Source organism: Leptonychotes weddellii, unplaced genomic scaffold (assembly GCF_054177405.1).
Source record: "Leptonychotes weddellii isolate Sample4059 unplaced genomic scaffold, ASM5417740v2 HiC_scaffold_2120, whole genome shotgun sequence".
Taxonomy (NCBI): Eukaryota; Metazoa; Chordata; class Mammalia; order Carnivora; family Phocidae; genus Leptonychotes; species Leptonychotes weddellii.
In genome coordinates, this window is record NW_027799469.1 from 2484 (window position 1) to 13208 (window position 10725).

General features: G+C 44.4%; 1 protein-coding gene across 1 annotated transcript; it reads left to right on the top strand.

The window, feature by feature from the left end:
* Positions 1 to 240: 240 nt before the first annotated feature.
* Positions 241 to 10401, top strand: CRHBP (corticotropin releasing hormone binding protein; the record flags this gene model as incomplete). Its single annotated transcript, XM_081810270.1, has 7 exons — positions 241 to 958; positions 1315 to 1408; positions 1644 to 1801; positions 3173 to 3383; positions 5001 to 5149; positions 9440 to 9557; positions 10349 to 10401. Coding segments are annotated over exons 1-7 (864 nt in total), but the record flags the coding sequence as incomplete, so codon positions are not given.
* Positions 10402 to 10725: the final 324 nt, after the last annotated feature.

Genomic DNA, 10725 nt, shown 5'->3' on the forward strand with positions numbered 1-10725 from the left:
GTATTTGAAGGTGTGAAATACAATGACTTCATCTCTCACTGGTTCAGATGGATGCCAAGGTCATGGTCACAGTTCGCTGGCCCAGGAGTGTGTCCTACCATGTATACATTTGGGCTGAATGACAAAGCTCAGCTAAAATCCAGAAGTTCATAGATGCCTGAGTTAGCTTTCCATTAGGGAAATGCTTACAAGAAACTGGACCAGGATAAAGCAAAGACGAAGGGAGAGAAAGAAAGCTTGAGTTGCATTATAGCCATCTTCTGCAAAATCAGACTTCAGCTTCTGTTCATAACTAAAAACACCTCATGTTTTTTCCTGAGACATGAGCAATTGCACGAATACTATATTCTCTGATAGGCTCCAGCATGATTCCATCCAAGGTTCTGTGACAAGCCTGCATGATAAGATTATAAGTGTTTGGGTATTTTATGCATGTGTGTAACTTTGTCACTTTGCTTTGCAACACCGAGAATTCCCTAAATATCCACAGGAGGAGATAATTCAGCATTTGGCAGATCCAGCAAAATGCCCTCCTTTATTCTCTAGCCTTACCTCGTTCTTTCTCCCACAGTTTAGTTCAATAAGTTGTAAGTGCCTGAAATCATTCTTGGTGAATAATGCTGGACCACTCTGAAAATTTGTGGCTGAGAGGGGGACCCTCGTCATCAGCACGCACTTTGTCACTGAGACAGAGTAACCCGTGGTTACTGAGCTCAGATCAGTTAAGGGGCAGAGAGCCTCCCCTCCTCACTGCTCTATAAAAGAGACCCAGCAAAGGGACCCTACCAGCTTCTAGCTCTCAGCCTGGGCGAAGGTGTGGGAAGCAAAGCCTGAGACCTTCAGGGAGGAGCATACCAGCTGCAGAAGTCAGGCCAGCATGTCTCCTTCTTTCAAACTTCAGTATCACTTCATTCTGATCTTCCTGATGGCTCTAAGAGGGGAGAACCGGTACCTAGAGGTGAGCTATCTCCGGACTGACCCATCACATCTTCTGTGTGTGTGTCCAGCCCTGGGGGATGGATAAGCTGCCTCAACTCTCAGCCTTTGTTGGGGTTAGCTCTTTCTTCCCTATCTTTTGCCCCTTCTTTCTCCTGGTTTCCCCTGGACTGGTCTTCCTCCCTGCCTCTCCGTCCTTCCCTTGGCCCCTGGGGATACCTGGGTCTCATGGAAAGGGTCTAAGACCTTTTCTTCCCTGGACGCGGGAGATGTATCCCGTCACTTTATTCTCTTTGCTGCGCGGCAGGGAGAGTGCCCCGCTGCCAGTCCCCTTTCCCACCTCTTGAACTTTCCCGACTGACTCGTTTTCCTTGCCAGCTGCGGGAAGCGGCGGACCACGACCCTTTCCTGCTCTTCGGCGCCAGCCTGAAGCGGGAGCTGGCGGGGGCGCCTCTGTACCACCGCGCTCTGCGTGAGTCCGGGCTGCCGGCGCGCGTCCGCGGGCAGCGGGGAGGTGGCGAGCTTGGGCTCCGCGCCAGGGCAGGAGGCCCCGGGCACCGCCGGGGCGGGGGGTGCGATTCCCATCTTGGGGTCCCGCCGGGGACGGGGAGTCGGGAACGGAGCACGTGAGACGGGCTGCCTGGGAGCCGGTGCCTCGGTGGCCGCAGCTCTGCCCCCCCACCCCCGGCGCCCCTGCCCTCCCGCAGGGTGCCTGGACATGCTGAGCCTCCCGGGCCAGTTCACCTTCACCGCCGATCGGCCGCAGCTGCACTGCGCCGCCTTCCTCATCGCCGAGCCCGAAGAGTTCATCACCATCCACTACGACCTGGTCTCCATCGACTGTCAGGGCGGCGACTTCCTGAAGGTGAGGCATCCCGCCCGCCCCGCCCCCGCCGCGGGGCCCTGAGGGGCGACGGGCCGGGGTGCGGTGCCCAGCGGGGGCCTGCGGGGTGGGGGGCTAGTGCCCGAGGGGCAGAGCGCCTCCCGGACCGAGCGAACCTCGCCCCGCCCCCGAGGGCCTGCGGCCTCGCCCGTTGCAGTGCTTTAAATTCCCCTCCGTGCGCTCCCGGGATCCCGCGCTTCCAAAGACTTGAACTTGTGGCGTGAAGCGCTGTGTTAGATGAAAAATGATACCAACTAACCGGCACCGCGGCTCGGGGCCACCTGGAGGGCCCGCCCAGCTCCGAAGGCCGGCCGGCGTCTCTGTGGAGCTGTGCGGGGCTCGCGGAGGCCGTCCTCAATGCCCGGGTGACCCGGTTTGGAAGCAGGAGGGCTCTGGCGGCTGCGACGGATGCTGAGAGGGGGGTCTATAGTCTGAGGCAGTTGGGAGGCGAGGACAAGTCCCCCAACCGTACCACATGCCCACTCCTAGTCGTCCCCGTGAGTCTGACCGCTCAGCTGGGGCCGGCTGATGGGGCTACGCAGGCCCGTTGCGCTGGTCACGATGAGAACCTCCCAAGTGGAGTGATTTTGGAATCTGTCCAAGTCCTTAGAAGACGACTAAGTGTGATGAAGTAATCTGTAGCCGGTGATTTTGCGAATGTGCACTAGGTTGGACTCACTCAGTTGGAGACCTGTGGTGATTTTAGGAGTACTGTCCGTCGAGCCTGACCTTTTATCTAACCACAAACTTGAACAAAGTGAAGGGGGAAAAAAGGTCCTAAGTGGCATAACAGCCATTGCTGTCTGAGTGTTGAAGTAGTTCTTGATAGTTTAATGTGAAATAAGAGTTACATAATGAGGGAAGTGGGCATATTACAGCCTTTGGCAAGTAGGTAAAGTTGCTGCTCCTGTTTTTTGCTTTTGCTAGTTTTGAGACGTTTTGTTAATATGTTGACATGGAGAAGGAAGAGAAAGCTGAAACCCAAATTATGCTTGTGTGGAATTCTTCAGAAGATGGGATGTGTGGAAAATGTGACCAAGATAAAAATGTATATTGTCTACAGTTTCATACCAAGGAGGCTGAAATTATAAAATAGAGTATAACAAAGTTTACTTACTTTGGATACTTTAAGGTTTATGAAGAAAAAAATCATTAATAATAATACTTGCAAACAAGTATTGGTCAAAATATATATACAGATGGAAAGCAAGTGGTCAGGGGAGTGCAGGCTGTCAGTTGCCCACTTAGGACAGAAGGCTCATTGCTAGGTAACTCCCCCCTTTCCAACACACCTGTGACTTCAGGAGTTGATGGAAATGATCATCTACATCTGTGTGTTTTTTTTGTTGGAAGGTATTTGATGGTTGGATTCTTAAGGGGGAGAAGTTCCCCAGTTCCCAGGATCATCCTCTCCCCACAACTGAGCGGTACATAGATTTCTGTGACGGTGGTCTTAGCCGAAGGAGCATCAGATCTTCCCAGAATGTGGCCATGATCTTCTTCCGGGTTCATGAACCAGGAAATGGATTCACCTTCACCATAAAGACAGATCCCAACCTCTTTCGTAAGTGAACTCCCTCTCTTAGTGGGAAAGCAGGACTTGGAGCGAGTGTCAGATCTGCTTTTCAAAGGTAGTGTGATTGCACCAGACTTAAGAAATTTGAAGTGAGGAATGATTTGAATGGAAATTCTTTTGTCATTAGAAATGACTTAAAGGATATTTCCTAGTCCTACTCCGAAAATCAATTCACAGTTTTTAATTGATTTCCCAGGCTAGGTAGGATATTAATTTTTGGTGGGTAAAATTTTATTTTTTTTCTTTAGTCTTCTTCTGATCTTCTGAGGCACTATAATGGATTCAGTGACAAACTTTAATCCCTCTGAGTCATTCCATTGATCTGGGATTAGCTTGATGAATCAGATCTGAGGTTGCCTTCTTAGAGATATTTGGGCAAAGGCTCTATCTGGGAAGTGATAGACAGATTTCATGTCCTAAGCAGAGGGTTGGACTGAAGGACCTCAGCATTGCTTTCTAATTTGGAGCCCACCACTCTAATTTCATTTCTGTTGGATACACATATAGATGCTATAAAGCTGAACAGCCCAGCCCTAAAACATGTTATTGTAATCAAAATGAGTTCATGAACCAACTACTTATTATTTTTCTCCACTAAGAGAAAAATGTATTTTTTTTAAATCGGGAAAAGAAAAAAAATCATTCATTTTTAACTGCACACAATGGTATTAACACTTCAAATGGTGGAAGAATGGGGTCTAATCTGCCAAAGAATAATGTATTGACTTACCTTCCAATTTTTATTTTTTAAAAAAGAAGCCCCCCAAAAAGTCCATTTTTGAGAACTGGAGCAGAATAACACTAGAAAACAACACTTCTATCTTTTGTGTGGTTAGAAATCAGCAATCTTGTAGAATCACCAAGGTATTTCAGTTCTTTTTGAAATTAAGTGTAATTTAAACATAGGAAGGAAAAAGAGGTAGTTCTGACTATTCTGATCAATTAGAAATCTTTGGCCCATGATCAGCAAAACTCTGATACTTCTAGTTTCATAGTTAGGAGAATAAATTTATTATAAATTTAGATTTGAGATACAAAACAAATCAGAAAGTCTTATGATAAAGTTATATATTAATATTTTACCTTTAAAAAATATTTTACCTTTTAGTCAAGTTACCACTTAACACCCAGCAAATATTTATTCAGACATAAGCCTGCTTTCTGTTTTTCTCAGCCTGTTTTGTAACTATTTTTTTATTTATTGACTTCATTATTTTAAAAATATCATTATGGTTTCAAGTTCAGTGAATGAAGCTTTCAGGCAGGCAGGGTTTGAGTTCTGGCCTCACCTTTGAGCTTTTATTCTTTCAGATTTACAGCTTAAATTTGGACCCTAGTTAATGAAGTGTTTCTAGAACTTCTACTAGCTAGTGTTGTTTGATTATTACTTTATGTCTTACGATTGTTGTAAACAAGGTAACTCCTTGAGATTGAGATTAGAAGCCCCCTTGCCTCCCGGGACCAAATTGCCCTTGTGATACCTATTCTCGTCCAGGCCACAAAGGCCCTAGACCCTGAATAGGAGCCTAGAATAAGGATAGGATGAATTTCTGTGAAAACCCAGCATACCAAACAGTGAAAATGTGATTTTGTTTTTCCACAAAGCCTGCAATGTGATTTCCCAGACTCCCAGTGGAAGGTTTACCCTGGTAGTCCCGCATCTGCGGCAAAACTGCAGCTTCTCCATAATTTATCCCGTGGCGATCAAAATATCGGATCTTACCCTGGGACACTTAAATGGTCTGCAGTTCAAGGTAAGTTGCTTTCTTACTTCCCAATCATTTACTGAGGCCACAGCTTTATCAGAGGAGAAGGAAGCATACAGGGTAAACGTGGACATTAGCAAATTGCGGGAGTGTGTCCTTCTGCTGGCTGTCAGTCCCACATGGGCTGTACCCTCACTGCTTTGATGAAAGCCCCCTTCTGTTTCCCTTACACTGCATGTTGCGTACTCAGGTGCCCCTTCTGATTACTTGAATACTTCTCTTGTGATGTAAGAAATGTGTTCAATTGGGAAAGTTGTGGCATATAATTACAATTGAACTCTCTTGTACTTGCCTCTTTTACAAAAATTCTCTCCTAGCAGAACCTAGTGTGAGTCATCTACACAGCTGTTTTTCTGAATTTTGGCTTTTTTTTATGACATGAAAGAAGTATCTCAGTGATAGAACTGTGTGATGAAGGAATGCTAAGTGTAGCATAAAATACAGAATTGGATTTTTATATTACAAAATACAGTAAAGTTTTGAAGATTTTTTTTATATTACATTCTTAAAAAAGATTTTATTTATTTATTTATTTATTTACTTACTTACTTACTTATTTATTTATCAGAGAAAGAGAGTAAGCACAAGCAGGGGGAGTGGCAGGCAGCGGGGAGCCTGCTGAGCAAGGAGCCCGATGCGAGAGGCTCGGTCCCAGGACCCTGGGATCAGTACCTGAGCCAAAGGCAGATGCTTAACCGACTGAGCCCAGGCACCCCTTCTTTACATTACATTTAGTTCAATACATTTGGCATGAAAATATTAGTTGAGAATCTCTATCAGTCTATATTTCCATGAACTTCTGTATGGACTTCACAATTAATGCTGAGTTTGACCACTTTTTTTTTTTTGGTACTGCCGGCTTCTTCACTCTGAGTCATTCTCATTTTCTTTCACTTTTTCATATTCCTTGGTTAAGATGGCTGATATATTTGCTGACATCAAAGACACTCATTGTTCCTAATCAGGCAGGTTTCAGTGAAAACCAAATAAATAGGACCAAAAAAAAAAAAAATAAATAAATAAATAAATAGGACCAGCACTGAAGAAAGGTGTATATCTAATTTCCATTAAGCCCAAATTTCATGGGCCAGTGCCTGTTTTTGTTTGTTTGTTTGTTTGTTTGTTTTGATTGGACCTTAGTAGAAGAATAATCCTTTGATAAAGACCAGAATAAGCAGATGTCTTTGGCGTAGCCCTCTTGCCTGAGATTGTTTGTATGTCAATCCTGATGTTTACCACAGAAGATGGATGGCAAGCACCATCCCAGGTTGGAAGATCTGCACGTTAGTTGTTCTTAGCTGTGAGGAGTAATCTTGGCGTATCCCCTTGAAAAAATGTTGAAGTCTGCAGTGTTCTAAACATCTATTCTTTTACAAAATAGTTTTTGGGTTCTTCCTATGTGCAAGGCACTATTCTAGATGCTGGAAATAGCAATGAACCACACAGGTCCTGCTCACATGGAAGCTGCATTCTAGTGGGTTGAGATAAGCAAAAGTGTAATGCGTTCGAAATAGTGATGAGTGCCCAACAGAAAATGAGGCAGAGTGCTGTGATGGATAAGGGAGGGAGGGGTGGGGAGCTCCTTGAGGTAAGGCGGTCAGGAAAGAAAACCTCTGAGAAGGAGACCTTTAAAGTAAAATGTGACTGATAGGTAGGAAGGAGCCAGCAGCCCCTGGAAAAGCCAGGAACACAGGGGACAATAATGCAGAGACTCAGAGGGAGGAATGGGCTTGCTGGTTTCCAGAAATAGAAAGGTAGAGTGGGAGGGGGGGAATACTGGACAGCATCAGGGAGAAGGGCAGAGCCAGGGTGTGGAGAGCCCAGCAGGGCACATGAAGGAGTTTGAGTTTATTCTAAGTGCACTGGGAAACCACTGAAGGGGTACAGGCAGGAAAGCGACATAATCCATTTGATTATGCTCAGGTCCGGTGAGGGTGGTTGGGAACTGCTGATCTCGTGACCCAATTAATTAACAAGGTCCATGGTGGGGGAGGGGGGGCGAGAGGGAGAGGCTTACCTAAAGGCCATTCTGGCTGGTGAAGGGGCTGTGGGGACCAGAGTGGTGCGAGAAGGGCCATTGTCACAGTTTAGGCAAGAGATGGTAGTGGCTTAGTCCAGAGAGCCAGAACCTCAACAGAGAAATCTGGGAGCTTGTTGCCGAGGAGCTGAACACAGCAGGGTAGTGTAGTACTTCTCATTCCTAAGACTAGCTGAGAGGTTTGGGAAGAGCAGAGAAAAGTCATTGAACGTCAAGGAACAGGTGTGTCCAACTTCTTTGTTTCTGCTTGGTTCCCTCATTTTAGCTCCTACTTCTTCCCAACTTCCTTACTTCCCATTTCTCCCTCTGGGGCCTGCCTTTTCCCCTTCACCACCTCCCGCTGAAATTTAGAACCTGAAGAACCAAGTGGAAAGTTTAGTCTTAAGGGATGCTCCCCCTGGATATCCTCTCCTGAAGGGAAAGGCAATTAAGATTTTTTTCCTTCACCTCTCACTCAACTCTTGATACAAGAGCATGAGCCCTGTACACAGGAGGGCTAATTAAGCCTCTATTTCATTATTGGATGAAATTATGTGTAGAGCATCTAAGCATTGGACCCAAGATAGAGTAGGCACTTAAAAAATGTATGTCCTCACCTCCTTCCTTGTATTAGCCAGACAGTTGGTGTTATATATTATTTCCTAAATTGTTGTTTAGTTCTAGTTGCATTTCAGTGTCTTCTAGATGTTTGAATGTGTGTTTATATATGTTTGTGTTTAACATTTTCTATTTTATTTATTTTTTAAAGATTTATTTATTTGAGACAGAGAGAGAGCAAGAGAGCAGGGGCAGAGGGAGAGGGAGAAGCAGACTCCCTGTTGAGCAGGGAGCCCGACATGGGACTCGATCCCAGAACCCCGAGATCATGACCTGAGCTGAAGGCAGACACTTAACCGACTGAGCCACCCAGGTGCCCCTAACATTTTCTATTTTAGATGTTGTTCCCTATGTGGCAGGGTCTACCTGGTTCACCTCTGAGCACCCTGCCACTCTGCACTAGATCTCACGATAGTGTGCCTCAGTGAAGGAGAGGATCACAGGCAAAGCTAACTATGTAGTTATGGGGGACAGTGCAAGATGAAAATGTGTGGGCCCTTATTTTAGAGTTATTAGGAATTTCAGGATGGTGACAGCAGAGCCTTCAGTCAAGCACAAGGCCCTTGTAAGTGTGGGCCCGTGGGCACAGGGGGCCATGCCGACGAGGCCAGCAGCCCTGATCACAGGAGCTGGGTGGCCCAAAGTGCAACCTTTGGGACTGAGAGTAGCTGCTTTATTTTTGTGGGAAAGTGAAGTGTAGGAATTGCTGTGGACAAGGCAGTGTGGAAAGGATGAAGGGAGTGGAAAACAGTTAACCGTGGATTACATTCTGGAATACATTCTGGTTTTGAGTAGCTTGAAATAAATTTGTTTTAGTTGGGAGGAGAAAGACACTGGTAACTCTACCTACCTTGAGCCCCAAAGGAGGGCTCTATTCTTTCTTTAACATTCTTAGAACTAATCTGAATGCCCATTAGTAGAAATGATAAGGATTGTCCCAAGATCAGGCTAAGTCCTTTCTAAAGAAGAGGAAAAGGGTGCCTGGGTGGCTCAGTCGTTAAGAGTCTGTCTTCGGCTCAGGTCATGATCCCAGGGTCCTGGGATCGAGTCCCACATCGGGCTCCCTCCTTGAGGGGAAGCCTGCTTCTCCCTCTCCCATTCCCGCTGCTTGTGTTCCTGCTCTCGCTATCTCTGTCTCTGTCAAATACATACATAAAATCTTTAAAATAAAAAAATTAAAAAAAATAAAGAAGAGGAAAAGAGGTGAGTTGAAGGAAAAACGGATGTGAAAGCCCTGTTTATAAATGCTGACTGCATGCATTAAGAAATTCGAATAATTCCATATGTATGTCCAGATGATTTATTTAAAAAGCAAAGCATTTTCAGATTCAATTTTCATTCATTTTATGTGGAGTTTACAGATTCCCATTTCATCATTCCGGTCCTTGAGATTATAACATTTTTTTTTTTTAATGCACACACATTTAAAGAAAATGATTGCTCAACTGATTTAGAAGAGCAGTTCTTACGATTTTTTTTCCTTATAAATGTCTTTTCATTTCCGGAGTCCTGGATGTTCAATTAAATGGCACTGCCAACATGGCAAGGCTGATTGAGGGAATTCACCACCTTGCGGTTGGTCAAATGGTCTGACTTCTGTAATTGGTTGAAATATATCTTCCTCTGCTGCTTTATTCTCTTAGAACCCCTCAGCAGGTTGTGGGGGAATAGGAGACTTTGTGGAGCTGCTGGGAGGACCTGGGCTGGACCCTTCCAAGATGATGCCTTTGGCTGACCTCTGCTATTCCTTTCATGGCCCTGGTGAGATATTTCTTTGATTATTATTTATGAGCCTGTCAAGATTCCTTAAATAAAACTTGATACTTCCTTAAATAAAACACCTCAGATTTTTTTTATACATGGGAAGGCAATTTCCACCCTAAAAACTTGGGTTTTGCACCTTGAGCCAATGTAAGGATTTTTACATTTGAGCATATGTATGGTATTGACAAGGCATTACCAAAATATCTGAACCTAGGAGAGGAAGCTTTGAAGAAAGAAGGGTACGTGTTTAAGGTTGGCCCTAAGAAAACCATGAAAATGACAGTTTTTATGTTCTGTGCTCTTTCCACCTTCTTGAAGGTGCCTGCTTTCATCCTCTAAAGACTAGAGAGTTTACTAACTGAAAACTATGCTTCAGATAGATGTATCATCAGTTAGTAAGAGTATAATAATGAAGTAATATCTTGTTTAAATAATGGAGTAATATCTAAATAACTTTTCCATATATATATATGGAATGTGTATGTGGATATTACTCATAGTACATAAATTAAAAAGTTATATGCTTTATTAGAAATTCTCAGACCTGCTGAATGTCCCCAACTTCTAGGGGCAAAAGCAGAAATACGTCCTGAAACCTAAAGGTGGTCACTGGTAATGAAAGACCAGTTTAGTACACAGCATGCCAAACAGAACCAGATATTCTTTGTGAGGGATCAGTGACGATTTTCCATTGGATGATGGTCAGGCGGGGTGAGGGTGGCTGGGAATTGCTGGTTTAAACAGTCAGTCCATGTGGCTTTTCTCGTCTCTTACTGTGTTCTCTGAAGCACTGGATCCTTCCATGCAGGAGGGCACCTGTGAGGAGATGCATTTGCTCTGGGTAAGAAGAGTAGATTAAGGTCTAAGGAATACTTGTGCCTTAAAATTTAGGTTACTGAAACCAGAGTAATTTTGGTGCATTTATGTCAAATAATAAGTAAATCAGGTGCACATAACAAAGGAAATGGATCCTTTAATATATAAAAGTTTAGAGTAAGGTCAGAAAAAGAATAACCTTCCAAATCATGTAAAGAAAATTAAATTTGGATCTCCTCATAGAAGCTTAACCAAGACTCCCAGGTGCTTATATAAAAATAATTATAGGGTTTATATTTGTTATGTCTCTAAATTGACTTTTATCTCAATTAAGTATCTGGCTGTTTTA